The sequence below is a fragment of the Castor canadensis genome, chromosome 3 (assembly GCF_047511655.1).
Source record: "Castor canadensis chromosome 3, mCasCan1.hap1v2, whole genome shotgun sequence".
NCBI classification, from domain to species: Eukaryota; Metazoa; Chordata; class Mammalia; order Rodentia; family Castoridae; genus Castor; species Castor canadensis.
In genome coordinates, this window is record NC_133388.1 from 136320070 (window position 1) to 136337098 (window position 17029).

General features: G+C 43.8%; 1 protein-coding gene across 1 annotated transcript in view; it reads right to left on the bottom strand.

Annotated features, from left to right (window-relative positions):
• Sbspon (somatomedin B and thrombospondin type 1 domain containing) overlaps positions 1 to 17029 on the bottom strand; it is a 30516-nt gene that overhangs the window by 8603 nt on the left and 4884 nt on the right. Inside the window, exons 2-3 of the mRNA XM_020180219.2 lie at positions 9851 to 10045; positions 659 to 749 (exon numbers count right to left, since the gene is read on the bottom strand). Of these exons, the coding sequence (XP_020035808.1) occupies positions 659 to 749; positions 9851 to 10045 (286 nt within the window). The remainder of the gene's footprint in view (positions 1 to 658; positions 750 to 9850; positions 10046 to 17029) is intronic.

Below are 17029 nucleotides of genomic sequence, written 5' to 3' on the forward strand. Positions count from 1 at the left end.
ACTATTCCTTTACTGAAGGAGGAGATTCTACAAGGCAGCTTCAATCAAGGAGACAATCTGGATATCTCTGCAATGCTTTTTCTCATTAAATGTTCACACCAACCCCATGTGGCTGGTATTAATATTCTCATTTTTTAACTACCAAAAAACTTGAGCTGGAACAACTCATAACTTGTGAGTGGGACTGAGTGGGAATATCTGAATGTGCAGTCATTTGGTCCCTTTGTCTGATGGAAGAAGAGTGAGTCTCAAATGAGCATGGAGAAGGCCTTCCAGCCTATGCCATGAGGTTTCAATAAGAAGTCCTCTGAGTTGATTGTGTGCCACTTTCAAATTCATTAAGCAGACATGATGCTGGAGTCTGTGGTTCCATAAAGACTATCAGAGGAGCACCCTTAGTGTGATCAGTCAAATAATACCTCAGTTTATATAGTTTGTTTCTTCTTGGAGATCAGACTTGGAGACAGATAAATCTTTAGTGTCCCACACAAATGGTGAGGACAAGTACTTCTCAACTCTGTGATGAACTAATGTTTTACCCAAAGTTAATGAACAAATAACAGAAGAAAAAGGAGTCAAACCAAGTTCATGCTTTCATCTGTAACAAACTTGACTATATGACTGGAAAAACAGAACAATTTAAGCAACGCCAAATTACCCGGCATCCTCTGTGTGGGTAGACCACTGTGGAGACGCAACTTGTCTTGTTCTCTCCTTGTTGAATGCAGAGGTAGTTATAAAGGCAGGGACTGGAAAAGGGAGAATTACATTGAATTCACACAACCAAAGTACTCAGAGCAAGGTTTCCCAAACTTGGTTTCATGCCAGTATAAAGGCCTCCATTTCTAAATCCAAGGACCTTGGCATGCCATCGATGAGTGAAATAAGGCTAAGTTATGAGGTCTGCAAAACCAAATTGGCTAAAGATTCATGTGCATGCAGATGAGTCAAGGAGGGAATGCAAGCTCTGACAAGCACATTTGTCTGCAATAATAAAACTATGATAGGAAGGAGAGGGGCCAAAGAGAGAAAAGAGGATGGAAGGAGAGAAAACAGGCAATGAGACAGAAAATGAGAAAGACAAAAACAGAAGTGTGTGCACCCCCAAGTCTCTTGGTAACCACAGTCTGGAAGCTGTGCCACTGTGTGACTGCCCAGCGCAAGCCAGCACAACAAGTCCCCGGAGGCAGCAGACCCCTCCCTTTCCCTCTCCTCCCAATCCTACCCCAACTCTGCCACTCTGGATCAGAGAAAACAAGGAGCAAGGAATTCTTCCGTTCTTCCTCCTACCTTCTCTCTCTCTCTCTCTCTCTCTCAACTAGGGTCTGAACTCAGGCTTCTAGCTTACAAAACAGGTGCTCTCCTTCTTGAGCCACAACTCCAATACACTTCTGATCTCTTTATTTTGCTTTGTTTTTGTGTCTCATCCCTACATCTAGGGAGCCATCTGTAGCACCTATAGGTAACCCCTTCCTTCCAGTCTACTGTCAGTGCAAGGAAGCAGGATTTGCCTTGCTCATTATACCCCTTACTCATTTACACACCCAACAAATAGTTGTGCAGTAAGCGAATGGGCCAGTGAGTAAGCAAATGAAGTCACAGGATGGCTACCAAAACACAGAAGTCCTCCTTCCCTGTGGTCTTCTGTTCCTATACAGCCATCCTTCTTTACCTTGTGAGGACCCCTACCCTCTGCCCACACAGAGGACACTAAAATCCTTAAATGCTCAAGTCCCTTAAATAAAATGTCATAGCATTTGCATAATCTATGCACATCCTCCAGTACACTTTAAATCATCCCTATATTACTTATAATCCCCAGTACAATGTAAGGCTGTGTAAACAGTTATGATTCAGCATTGTTTAAGGAATAAAAATAAGAAAAAAATCTGTGCATATTCAGTACAAACAAAATTTTCCCCCAAATATTTTCTGTCTTCAGTTGATTGAATCTGCAGACACAGAACAAGTGGGTGTGGAAGGCTGACTGTACCAAGCCTCACAGCTGAGATGGCGTCACAGTTCTTCCTACCCTTTGTTTCAGAAACTGGACAATCCTGGGAAAGGTGGGGTCAAGCAGATGTTGCCTGGGAGATGTCAAAGCCATCATCACCATGAGCAAAGTGAGGTGAGGCCACCAGTTGCAAAGAAGATGCTTCCAGCCTGCATGTGGGTTTTAACTGTCTCCTCACTGCCACAAGATGGCAGACCTTCATTCTTTTTTAGATTTTTCTTAATGAAGAGTCATTTTGATATTACTGGGGACTACAAGCCAAGAACAGCCTAACACCAGGTTGCCTCTTGCTGCCACAAGTTGTAGGTACAGCTCTTGTCTCCTGTGGTTTGGTGTATCTAATTTTTGCAGTATGAAAATTATCCACACCTAGAGTAAACCCTGGAGTCCTGGGTTGCCAAGGCTTTCTTGTTGCACTGACATGTTTAATTGTTTTCCAAACAGAGCATGTCATGCTTTCTAAATGTGATCACAGCTTTTGCATTTCTAAAACTCAGAACTAAGAGAAGTAAGTGAGTGCATATATCGGATTCTTCTGTTTCTCTAAGACCCGATGATCAGAAACAAAACATCTAAAGGATTTTAGTCTTTCCATATGTTTTCATTTCTTTTGATATGCTTATGTGTTTATTCACTAGGTGAAGAATAATTTAGTGCTAAACACAAGTCAGACTACAAAATGTCCAGGATATTTCTTTAGCTCAAAGCATCTATGTGATCTTCTCATTTATACTGCATGTACCATTAAAAAGTTCAAAGGGAAGATACTTAATGTTACAGCTCAGAAAAAAATGAGATTAGGGGCTGGCAGAGTGGTTCAAGTGGTAAAGTGCCTGCCTGGCAAGCATGAGGCCTTGAATTCAAACCACTGTACTGCCAAAATAAACAAACAAAAAAAAACAAAAGCAAGAGAAGTGAAATAAAAGCCTCAGAAAAGGCTTAGGAAGTGAAACAAAAGCCTTAGAAAAGGTTCTACAACAACAAAAATAAAAGCTAACAATTATGATGCACTTCCAAGTTTCAAGGCACAGTGCTCAGTCACTTTTCATGTATTTATTAATTTCATTCTTACAGCTACCTTCAGGGATAGATTTCATTATTTCCCCATGTCACAGATGAGCAAACTGGATAGAGAGGTTAAGAAATGTGTTCAGGCTGGGCACAGTGGTACACACCCATTAAGTCCCAGATATGTGGGAGGCACAGGTAGGAGGATCTCCCTCCCAGGCCAGCCCCAGGCAAATATCTGAGACCCTAACTGAAGAACAACTAGAGCAAACAAAAGAGCTGAGGCATGGCTCAAGTGGTAAAGCAAGCTCAAGCTGTTAAAAATCTAGTGCCACCAAGAAAAAAAAGAAAAGGAAGGGGAAAATTTTAGCCCATTATAATCTGAATTCCCATCAGGCCCTGCCAGAGGGGTAACAAACCAGCTAGAGTGGGCACAGGCTGACCCTGCAGCAATATGGCCCCTGTGTTTTCATAGCCTGCTCATTTATAGAGTAATTTCATATCATCTGTGCTCATTCTTCACAAAAAAAAAATTGTAAAGAGGTGTTATACCAATTTTAATTCATCAGAAAACTGAGCCCCATAGAGGCTACATGGACGGAAAATAGCAAGAAGATGACTGTGCCAGGTTTCCAAACCAGAGGGCACTTTCTGCTTTTCGGAGTTCTCCATATTCAGTTTCTGTGCTCTGTGTCTGTGGTCTGTGGGTCTGGTGTATCCTAAAAGCCAGCCAGTTGCTCAGTTTCCCTTCCCAACCCCCACATCCCTGGGGTTTGGATCTGTGGTACATTCTACGGCGAGGCCATTCTCCCCACCTACTCCCCCCACCTACTCCCCGCCCCCCACTCTCCCACAGACCAGGAGCCAGATCGCCTGGAGCACTCCAGATCACAGTCACTATTTAACATGCCCCGCGAATTTAATTTTCACTACTTAAGAGTGGCAAATCATTTAGAAATAACTTTTTACCTTCAGTCCCATGTCTGTTTATGTGTGGAAGCACGTAGCTGATGCCCCAGGACAATGGCTCTCCATAAATGTTAGCTCCCCTTCCTTTCCCCTTCCTGGCACCAATATTCAAATGTAATATAGTCTTTGTTCACAGGCTATTTGCCAGCTTTTCTGGCAATCTAAGAGCCTACCATTGTTTGGTTTTACAACAACTTCCATTTTAAAAAAGCATGGCACTGCACATATTTCCTTTGAACATGAAAGTAAATTAAATTTGCTTTGGGAATTTCATAAGCCCTCTGACACAATAGGGTGTCACAAAAGCAGGCTTAGAATCACTGCTCTGCAGATGCAGTGCAGAAGAGAATAAAATGGAAATTCAACAACACCTCCTGGAAGCATCCAGTTTATAATAGTGCACACTGACCTTGAGGAGAGAAAAATGCATATATGAACATCAGTAATGTGCAATAAATTCAACAGTTCAGCCATTTACATTCGTTTTTGTGATAAAATCTAACCATATGCATTAACTGAAATAAGAAAAACTCATTAACAAGAAAGCTTCAATGGTCCACTGGCTTCCTAGGGCCTTTATAGTTCTACTTGGTTGCCAGAATCTGTAATTAAAATTTTAGCTCTAATGATGACACCTAACAGCAAAACAGTATGCAGGAGGGAAAATCTCCACAGAACTTGCAACCAGGAGATTCAGGTTTACATTCTGGTAGTTCTTCACAAGTTCTGCCACCTCCCAGAACTCTAATGTACTCTTGTGTAAGCCAAGGACCTCGTTCGTTCTACTCCTTATCTTGATAAAACAGAATGGCCAAAGATACCCATGTCCTAATCCCCAGAACCGGTGAATATGTCACATTACATGGCAAAGAGAAATGAGAGTTATGGATGGAATTAAAGTTGCTATTCAGTTGAATTTAAAATAAGGAAGATTTTCCTGGATCTTCCTGATGGGCCCCTTGTAATCATGGGGCCTTCAAAGAGATCAAGTCAGAAGGTGATGTGACTATAGATGAAAAGAACAGAGAGATGAAAGCAAGCTGGCTGTGAGATAAAGGAAGGGCCATGAAAGAAGGAACGTGTGAGGCAGTGGATTCTCCACCTGAGCCTCCATGAAGGAAAGCAACCTTGCTGACACCTTGACTTTAGCCCAGCACAACCTATGTCAGACCTCTGACTCACACAACTGTAAGATAATAAATTTGTGTTGCTCAGGTCACTTAGTTTGTGGTAATTTGTTACCTCTCGCTTTCTGAACTACTAAAAGGTTTTACAGCAGTATCCTCAGTATTTTTCTACAGAACCTGCTCATCAAACCTTGATTCCATTAGGATTAAACATGTTTTCCCTCCATCTACATCTTGTTACTTCTCTATGACAAGTAGCAAGAAGAAACCAGGTTGCACCTTTAACACTTTGCTTGGAACGCTTCTTAGCTAAATATCCAAGTTCAGCTCATGTCTTGCAAGTTCCACTATCTACATAACTGGAGGATACAATCTGCTCTGCTTTCTGTCTCTGAATATCAAGGACCCCTTTTATCTATACAAAGGCAAGGACATGGGTTCCCTCTAGCACCTATAGAAAAGAACAGAGTCTGCTGACACTCTGATTTTAGTCCAGGTAGACCTGTGTTGAAATTCTCTCCCATAGAATTATAAAAGATAATATTTTAAGCTTTTAAATTTGTGATAATTTGTTACAGTAGCTGTGGAAAACGAATACATTTCCTTGTAGGGTTGTTATGAAGACAGAATCAATAATATTGATAAAAGCTCTCTGCCATGCAAATGTGAGGGGTGAGTATGTACTGGGATTAAAAGGCTGACGGGAGTGCAGGGAGGAAGTAACAGGCACACAGGTGACAAAAACTGGAGTGACAGCCCCCAGATTGCTCCCACACCCACCTGCACATCTTTCCACCACAATGCTCATCACTCTGAGTTATAAAGAGCTGTGATACACTTATTATTCAAGTTTGGATTTCCAAAACCTAGCACACTGCTGGCACACAGAAGTGGGAGCCTTGAGTTAATGAATCACATAAATGAATGCACAGTAACTGGAGTAAAACAAACTGGAGGCCTGAAGAACCACCGGATTGGACACTCTTGTTACTGTCTCTCATTTCCCTCCTGCTTTCGTTAGCTGTCCATCATTTTCTCAAGTGTATTCCATAATTACTAGTGACTTTAGTGAAATTCCCCTACGAGAAAACGTTCATCCAATCAAAGTGGGAAAACACTCTCTTGTACAGTGTCATGCATATAGCATCATAACTTCTGAAAAGTTCTTCAGTACAGAAAACTAATCCTCTGTTTTTGCACACTATTTTATAAAAGAGGATGCACTTTGGGAACTTTTGCCAGCTGTGACACAGACAGGGGTGTGTGTCCCTGCTTAGGCTAGAGCCAGCAGTTCTCAAACTCCAGTGAGAACCGCAATCCCTAGAGGCCTTGTAATGACAGTCCACTCGCAGCGATTCTGAACCTATGGCTCTGGGTGGCACCACAGGAACTTGTATTTCTAACAAGTCCCCAGGTGAGGAGGATGTGGCTGGTCCAGAAGCAGTGTTAGGAACCACTGGACTGGAATACTCAAGGAGTCCTACAGTCCCCTCCACCAGGTTGCAACAGGAGTCACCATTGCCAAGACATCCCCAGAGGGAAGGAAACTCTTGGGAACAAAGTCAGGGCTAAAAATGGGGAGAATTCCTTTTCTTTCCAAAATTGGAGATTGATATTTTATGTTAGTAGGAAAGGAGACAAGTCCAGATCTCTCCTGCCAGTGTTAAACCAGTCATTAACAGCTTTCCAGCATGTGAGAAGAGGACTGCTTGCTCCATCAAATTCTATTAGTGAACTGTAGTGACAGGATCAGGAGGAGTAGTAATTTGGGAACATCTGGAGGAGGGCAGGTCAGCCAGAGGAGAGAGGAGGGACATCTCCAGACAGTGAGGAGTCCCTCAGGGGCTGTGTGGGGCCAGATTTACCCACACTGTCCCTGGTATCAATGATAATCACGTTCCCTGGCGCCTTTGGCCCATGTGCCATAGCATCCTCTTGACCTTCCTGCAGCATTGTCCTGTTGGAAAGAGAGCCAGGGATGGGAAAGAATATGCCACAGCCTGCGGCAGCACTCAAAGGCCTAATGTCCTGAGGAAACACTTTCTACAGCCAAACACCGTAAAGAAGAAGAGTGGATACTTTTCCTGAGTTGACCCTCAATTTAAGAGCCACCAAAAAAATCAATAATGTCCTACGGCAACCACCTCCCTGAACCTGTTCTGTTGTGTTTCTGCAGAGCACCTGAGCTGAATGTGATTGTGCTGTATGACTGCTTCTGTGAGCAACCACTTGGAAGCGATAAATTATTTTTCTGTGAGCTTAATGAGGCCTCCCACCACCCTCCACTACAGAGTGATTCTTTCCAATCACAGATGTGAGTATAATGGCCCCTGCAGAAAACACCTCAATGGCTTTCTAGGGCTCTTCAGGAAAATATCAGAATCCTAAATAGGGTGCCCTCTGTGATCCCATACAACAGCCTTCTTTTGGGTTCTGAAATGGCACTTGTGCTTCCCCAGTGTTATACAGTCAAGCCACAGATGGTCCCTAGCTCAGCTATGTCCTCAATACAGGTTGAGATCCTTTAGCTCAAAACCCTTTGGCACCAAACTCAAATTTTTACACATGTAGTTGTTTTTAAAATAGCCAAACAAGCAGATTTTTAGCCATGTAGGGCCTGCCTGCTTTGCATACCAGTGACCCTATACCCAGGACCTACTGGCCATTGATAAGGCAGAGCCTCATGCTCCTAACACACCAGCTGCCACTGCCCTCCATAGTTCTCTGATCCAGAGACTCCCACCATGCTGCTAGGTGTGGTCACCTACATGCACAAAGCCCCTCTTCAATCTCTTCTATCTTGGGAGGTCCTGTGCCTTCCTCTCCTTCTGGATGGTATTCCTACTCTCTCCCCAGCCAAGCCCACCATAAACATCTGGACAGCCTCATGCTGTGAGGACTTCCCCTTTCATGTCACCCTGTCCAAGCACTGCCCAGTAAGGTCTGCTGTGCTACTGCCCCTAGTGGTCATGTCTTTACCCTTGAGCAGCCCTCAAGCCCCTTAAGCCCCCTACAGCTGACCATCGGGTCTAACCACACTGCTCTATCTGTCCTGGCAGCTCTACATCTCTCAGTCCCCTCTCCAGGGAAGCCCTGCCCCAAAACCAAGAAGAATCACCTTAGATACTTGCACAGAGTTCCATGGACTGCTCACTCACTTACTACCAATTGTATCCATTACCACACCTATAAATTTGATGATTGTGTCCCCCTCCCACCAGACTATGGTCTATACGACTGCAGGCATCACATCACCTTTTCTCCCCACTGTAACCCTGGCACCCAACCCATGCCTGACATCAGGCTCGCTCTCAATACATAAATATTTATATGTGGAATAAAAGATGGAACAAAATGGCTTGATAAAAATTATATTGACATGAAATTTTCCACATTTCTACAAAACACATGGTCTTTGCTATCCTGAGATGTCATTGTTTTGCCCTGTTGGATTCAATCCAGATCAACACATTGGCTGGCATTAGCTTTTGATTTCTTTCTTTCTTTTTGGTGGGACTGGTATTTGAACTCAAGGCTTTGCACTTGTAAAGCAGGTGCTCTACCACTTGAGCCACACCTTGAGTCCATTTTGGTCTGGTTATTTTGGAGATGAGGTCTCTGAAACTATTTGCTAGGGCTGGCCTCAAACCACAATCCTCCAGATCTCAGCCTCCCAAGTAGTTAGGATTACAGGCTTGAGCCACCAGTGCCCAGCTCATTTATTTCTTTTTGAAGGATCTGTGGAGATCCTAGCTCATTAGTGAGACAGCTTCTTGCCCCTTCATAGCAACTCCAAACCAGAGCCATCTTCTCTTTCTTCTTCCTTTCTCCTTTCCTCCCTTCCTTCCTTTCTTTTTCTAAAATTCAATCTGGCTATGTTGCTCAGGCTGGCATCCAACTCTTGGCCTCAAGCTATCCTCCTGCCTCTGCCTCCCAAGTAGCTGGGACGACAGGTGTGTTCACCACTGCACCCAGCCAGAACAATTGTTTCCACCCAGTTTCAAAGCTGACCACAGCAGCCCTAGTTCAGTCAGCCTGAGAGGAGAGGTCCGTGCTTAAACCATTGTATCATTTCATTTAGAAATTTACCATTTTCTACCATTTTTCGCGTTTGTGAGTGTACAGTAGTAGTGTGCAAATTAAAATTCCCATTTGGGCTGGAGTGACTCAAGTGGTGGAGAGCCTACCTAGCAAGCAGGAGGCCCTGAGTTCAAACCCCAGTACCACCAAAACGAACAAACAAAAAATCCCGTTTAACCAGGAATCACAGTAGAAGTGAGATACTTACCATGGCTGGACTTTTCCTGTGAACTACCCTATGTAAGCCCTCTATGGACTGCATGACTGATGCAGTGAGGCCCACATGATTGTGAGGGCTGGGGAGCAGCTCAGTGACAGAGCCTTTCCCTTGCATGAGAGAGCTGAGAGACAGGGGGCGGGTGGAGGGGCCACATGCGTGTGGTTTGTTTTATTACTGAGTCCATGCACAATGGGAACGGGTTTAAAACCCACACAGACGGAAGGGAGGGACAGGTAGGCGTTTGTGCAGCTGGCCATCAGTTCCTCTATTAAGCACTTCCTGACCTCCCCACCTACTTCGGGCGGACCGGCCCATCCCACGCCTGCACTGAGTGGAACTTTCCCTGCACAGCACATGGCCTTTTACGGAATGCAGTGGCCCAGAAGTCATCAAAGATATCAGAGGCAGAACCGTGAACACACGAGTGAGTACCGAAGGCGTGCCCGCAGTCCCGGCCCCGCGACGTGGAGTACTCCAGGCAGCCGGCTCTCTCCTCCAGCGGCGGGCAGGGCGCCCCGCCGTTCTGCGGCTCCTGCCGCACCGCGCGTCTGCGCACGCGCGTCGTTGGCCGGCACTGGCCCGCGCAGCCACTCCAGCGGCTCCACTCCCCCACGAAGCACGGCCGGGCTGCAAAACAGCACAACAGGTGCTCACCTGAGTGAACTTCCCGCCAACACAGACCGCCAGATTAGCCCGTGCAGACTTCACCTGGAGAGGGCCCCGTATCAAGGGGAACACAAAGCCCCAGCAGGTCCCCTTGACAGGAACTCCACCCGCGATGATGGTTAACTGACTCTCAGACACCTGTGAGAGGAAGGTGGCTATCCCGGGATCTCTAAGCCAGGAACGCACACCCAGTGGAGTCCTTCGGGGTGTCTCCTCATACTTGCAGAGATCTTTGCTTCTATTCTGTCCTTGATATTAACTTTCTGCCGCTGTTCATAATATTCTTTTCCTTTTCGTATCATTTATTTCACTTACACATCTTTACGGGGTGCGGTGTAATATTTAAATACATGTAAACAATGTGTAATAATCAGATCAGGGCAATTGGCATGTCAACCACCTCAAACACTTGGCATTTCCTTGTGTGGGAACTTTCAAAATCTTCTCTACTAGCTGTTTTGAAATATATCATTTACTGTGGCCATCCATCGGCTCCCTACTGTGCTACAGAATATTAGAAGTTATTTGTCCCCAACTGCACCCCTATGCCCGGTAGCCATCCTCTCTCCATCCCCTCTGCGCCCCTCCCGCCAAGAACATTTTTATTATAACAGTAATACACAGTCCTTGTAGAAAGCAAAGGGGAAAGAACTGTAAGAAAATGTACTTGACCCACCGATAATCTCATCACTTACTCAGGTCAGTTCTCAGCAAATGCATGCCCATAAGCCACAAGGCTCAGGACCACACACAGGGTCCCCTACACTTTAGGCTTCTCCCACTTGCTCTCTCATCTTCCATGGCTTCTAGACTCATCAGCCATGAGAGCCAGGGTTTGGAGATGAGCAGCCAGGGCTCAGGGAAGTAAAGCGCACTCTCAGTCATGCGTGAAGAAGCAGCGTCACTGCAACACGCTAGATGCGGTCCTAAGGTTTGGTTCTCTTGGCCTGCGCCCCTCACACATTTGGTATCAAGACCGCAGACCTCGGAGTTTAGCTGGCTTCTAGCAGCCAGCCATGTGCTTGGCGGCTCTCTGGAGTCCAGCAATATGTCTTAAGATTCACCTGATAGACAAGACATGGCAATCTCTCATTGATTCCAAAGGCCACTTACCCAATCTGTAGATGGAAGTTAGAACTGCGATGTCCTCACCATGACTATAAAACCAATTGGCTTCATGGCGAACTCTCCCATTCAGGATTCTAGTGAATCTTTTAAAAGCACTGTAATGAGTTATTTTGTAACTTTATCTAATTATTAGCTTGAGACAGGGTTTTACTTATGTTACCCAGACTAGTCTTCAACTCCTGAGCACTGGGATTATAGGCATGTGCCACCCTGCCAGGCTTTATTGAGTTTTTAGTTGATTTGGGGGATGAGGGACGATACCGGGGTTTGAACTCATGACCTCATGCTTGCTAGGCAGGCTCTCTACCACTTGAGCCACTCTGCCAGCCCATGACAAGTTTTTAAATTGAGTTATTTCTGGACTTTAAATAAAATATAAGAGGAAAAAAAACAAACAAATAAGACAGGCTAAACATGGATGCTCACAACTGCAATCCCAGCTACTCAGGCGTCAGAGATCAGGGAGGATCATAATTCAAGCCCAGCCTGGGCCAAAAGCTAGCAACACCTCATATCAACAAATAATCCAGGTATGGTGGTATGCATCTGTCAATACAACAAGAGAGGTTTAAATAGGAGGCAGGCAAAAACTCAGATCTTTTCCAAAAAATAACTAAAGCCAAAAGGGCTGGGAGCATGGCTCAAGTGATAGATCACCAGCTTAGCAAGTAGGGAGGCCCTGAGTTCAAACCCCAGTATTGTAAAAAAATAAATATACTAGATTCTAAAACTTTCTTTTCCACAAAGTGAGACCGACGTTTTCTCTTACCCTCATACTTTCAAGTTCATAATGTCTTCTGTAGGAAATCCCTCTGACTTTTGAAACCTTGATTTGGACTCCTGGCAGTTCCATGTAAAAACTCATTTTATCTCTCAGCACAGTCTAGTTTAGGGTACATGGTTTGGAGAGGACACATTTGGCTGCACACAGCTTACCCCTGACACAAAAAGGGTCACAACATAAACATGTCAGTAATTAAAATTTTTCAATACTATGTTAAGCCTGCTTTCATTCATTTCAAAACTCATACGTATCATGTCTCCACTACTTAGGTAGCAGCAAGAATGAGTCACATTCGTATTCATTCCCATATCTGCCACACATAAATCCTCTGGAAAATCAGTAACAGGTCACTTCCTGCTCTGTTCATCTCCTACTGACCCCTTCCTTTTTATTTTCATGACACCATTATTTCATTGGTCCACTGAACCAGAAGGTATTTTAAAAGCTTCCCAGGCTGGGAGTTAGCTTGAGATGGACTCCTTCTATCTTTAATTCTTTCAGTACCTTGCTTTCTCCCTCAGACCTCTTTATCCTGAGTCTAGCTAGTCCTGCTTTTAGAAACGACACCTAATAAATGCATTTGTTTCAAATATTAGTATTTGTACATCACTGTAAAATAAAATGTACTATTCATTAATTAAAATTTAGTAATATAACTTTGGGTTTGAGAGCTTTCAAACTGAATTTAGCCTTTTAGGAATTCTTCAATATATGTGTCTTTTGCCCAATATTTCCTTATCTTATTCAGTTTGGTCTCATTGTTGAAATCCTCACAATCGCAAACTCATTGCATCAATTGTAGTTCTTACTGGCTAAGATTTGTCCTTGGTAAAAAGCTACTTCCAGTTTTTCCAATCCATGACTTTAAAAGCCACGTCAAGCCAGCTGCAGTGGTCCACCTGCAGCCCTAGCTACTCAGGAAATTGAGGTGGAATAATCACTTAAGCCAGGAGTTTGAGACTAGCCTGGCAATATAGTGAGACTCCATCTCAGAAATAATATAAGATAAAAACAATCAGAAAGTTCTAGGGTCCAGAACAAAGACAGCTCCATGAATTCATTGTAAGATAAAATGGGAAGAAATTCACAGACGTATGTGAATAAAAGGGTGTTCCATAAAATATTTTGTATTAGAACATTAATCTCAGGTATTTTTCCTCCTCCACACCAAAGATTTTAATCTTGATTTACTTAGGAACTTTTGATTGTTTGGCTTGGAAGCCATCATGGATCACAAGAGATCACTAGTCACAGAGTTAGGGGAAATACAGGAATTTCTGACAGATTTATTGCCACAAGTCACGTATTACTGCTGCATGACACACATTTCCTTTTGAACTATTCCATTAGTGTTCTCGTCCTTTTCTCACTAAAGCTTGTCTAATTTGCAACTATATACAGCATATCAAAATATCTTTCTTAAAAATCTGACTTTCTCAGTCATCACATCTAGTTTCACCAGATGTTAATGGGGTCTATTAGACGGTGTTACCTAGTGAGCCAAAAGGCATGACTGCCTGGACTCCATGCTTGTCACAGCTTCCCAAATGCTTAATAGTTAGGATTTGATGACATTATCCTAACCCCACTTAAAGGAGGGAAGCTTAGAATTAGTGGATGCAGGAAGCTCAGCAGGTTTTTTTTTTTCTTTTTATTTAAACTCAACCTAATATTCCGGTTGGGTTTCCCCAGAAGCAGCCCATGAAATGTGGATTTGAATGTAAGTCATTTATTTGGGAGGTGACCCCACAAAGCAGCATAAGGGAGTGACACCACAAAGTAGACATCTAAGCTCTACTGTACGCCTGCCCAGTACCTCTGGACTCTAAATAGTCCAGAATGTTAGGAACAATCGAGTCCTCGCCAACTGGTCTACCTCAAGAGCTTTCTGGTTCTCAGATATCCCTAACTCAGCCACAGGAGAGCAGTCAAGAACAGAGAGGTAATGAACCTGCAAAGTAAGGGTAGGATACATTTTTCCGTGATCTTACGGTACAAATGGCAAATCATATTCAAGTACAATGACCTTAAAAGATGTACCACTAATTTTTGTGTGTGTGTTTACTTTGTAAATTCCCTCATTTCATTTGGATTTCATTTGGAATGAAATCTAAACTCCCTGCCATGACCTGTGAGGTCTGTGTGACTTGACCTCTGCCTGACCCCCACTCCCACCTGGAGCTCTGCACGCCCACCCACCCCCATGCCCCACCTCAGCTCTAAGCTCCAGCACATTGGCCTCTTCACCCCTTGAACATAAGCGGCTTGTTCCACCCTGAGAGTACAGTTTTTACTCTGCCAAGAATATTCTCCTCACACTGAGCACAACTGACTTCTGCTCATCCTTTAGGTCTCAGATGAACTGTTTCCTTCTCAAGTCCTCTGACCAGCTTGACTTAGTTTCCCAGCTGCACTACACACACACACACACACACACACACACACACACACACACACACACACACACACTCACACACCTTCCTCTTGAAGCTCAATGCTCTTTGCCTTGTAGCAGCTTCATAATCTGACGTTGTTGTTCCCAAGGACTGTGGTAATTTTTAATTTCATGCTGGCTGTTTCCCACTCAGTAAATGGCCAATAAACATTTGTTGAATGAATGAATGAAATGACATTGGGCAAGTCCTCCCAAAATAATGTTCTGCGTAAACAGACTCTGCTCTACTCATACCACTAGTTGGAAGCCAAAGCACTGACTGAGGCCTTGGAGAGGGAGCAGAAGGACAGGGGCAAATCAGATGCTCCCAAAGCAAAAAACATGGGTGTTCTCAACTGGGGTCAGTGTGATCTGGCCCCACAGATTGTCCCCTGGACAGAGTATTGCTTTCTATGCCTTAAGCTTAGGGACAGCCAGCCTCATTTGGCAGCCACAAGTTCTTCAAATCCTTTCTAATCCATTTATATCTCCTGTCAGTAGTACCACATCTTCAAAGTAATAAGCTCCTTTAATTTTATAATCTGTGGTGTGAAGTGGTATTTCCTTTTATGTGAGTCCAATTGTCCTCACTCAAGAGTTTCAGAATATGGTGAAAAAATATCTACATTTATTTTCTCTGTGGCACTCATGGTCTGACCGTTCCTGAATGAAACAGTCCCCTTCCCTCTCGGTACAGACTTTTCACAGGAAGTACTCTAGCTTCTGGGCCCATCTTTCAGTGGATACCTCCCATCTCGGAGTTATTGCTGGATTTTCTCCAGGTCCACTCACAGCTCAGTGGGTTGTGCCAACAGTTCTATTCTCATACACTATTCTCAGTCTTTACTCTTTTGTACCCAAAGACCCTTTCACACACACACACACACACACACACACACACACAGAGCAACAAATTACACTGCCATCTAGAAAAGAGCCCTTCATTTTGTAAATACTGTTTGGATTATTTCCTCTTCAATGTAAGGCCTTGTTCTTGTTCTCGTGTAGCAGCGTCTCTTTGGTTAATCACACAGGCTCAAACACTCTCCTTTGTAATCTTGCCCTGCCTGGTTGGCTCTTTGCCAGCTAAAAGTTTAAGGCCACCCACAACCAAGTGCCTTCTCCCTCACATTGTTAAATTCAAATAGTCCTAATAGTCCTATGGAAATATTCTCTCCATATCTTACTCACAGTAGTACCCATCTATGCATAGCTAGTGCATCTTGACATCTGTGGAAGAAAAATGAAACAGTTCCTTTATCTCCTAGCACACTCACACAGTTCATGACGACATAATTTTAAATATCTGTCCTCTGCCCTTTTCTTTTTATGTATGTATTAGGCAGCCTTGTCAAAGACATGGATAATGTGCCCTAGGTAGAAGGACTCTGTACATTCTTTTGCCAAACATTAAGTGGCATTGTGATGGCTATAGGGGGATTATAAAGGGTGGGGTGTGTAGCTCAGCACATGCTTAGCTGCATGAGGTCCAGGTTTGACATCAGCACTAAAAAAAAAGGGAGGGGGAGGAGGGGAATAATGAAGAGGAGCAGGACACACTACCCTCAGGGAGCACAGAGTTGATAGACACTCTACCAGAATTTATGTGGGTTCTAACCTACAAAGTACACAGCTTTTCATAAACCCCCATTTCTTTGAGGCAGAAAAACATAATGTTTAAAAGATATGGGCCAGGTTCATCCAGATTTCCTGTGTTCAAATTTCACCCCATCACTTCTTAATGGTAATGTCCTTTTGACAAATTACCTAACCTTTCTGTGCCTTGGTTACCTTATCTACAAAATGGGACCAAAATGCAGAATGATTTCAGCAGGTTGGGAGACCCTAGTAAGTTAATAGCTATGAAGTGCTTAGGAGATTGCCAGGCACAGAGTAAATGCCTGGTGAGTGTTAACAGCTTCACCCTCCTTCACCACACACCCGAGAGCTGCTGCCAAACACTGCTAAGTCATTTTGAATGCTGCTTATTTTTTTTCCCCTGCAAAGTCAAAAGCAGAGGAAGCCATAAGATGTCTCTCAAGTGTTCCAGATCCTGTAAAGGCTTCATTTTCGCAATTGTCACACTGTAGCATCCTTCCTTTGGGTGAGTTTTGGAACCCATGTTTTCAAGCACAGTGCCCCTTTGTCTGCAGCTATGATGTCATCATCAGATTTCAGCCAGTTTGTTTCCTGGACTCCCCATAAATGTAATAGAAGACATGGATTTATAGAGACTACTTAATTTTTGCCTTGCTCTGTTTGAGTTTATTATTACCCTTCCCTTAAGATTCTGTCACTGGCCAACACAGCCTACTGCTTTGGCGATCTTAGCAAGTAGCCTTTAGGACCCCCATTGGTGAATTATAGATAGGGAATACATGCCTGGTAAGCAAGTTTTGCAAGAAGTTCTTACAAGGCAGGGTAAGTTGGATCTGTCCCCTCTTTTATTTCTGCTCATCCCTGGTCAGGCACAGCCAATAGAAAATACTTTTCTTTTTTCTCCTCTTTCTCTCTCTTTCTTTTGTTTTTGTAGAAGGGGATGGACTTGTGCTACATTACTAATGTTGAAACTCATGCCAACATCATCATAAGATTTTCT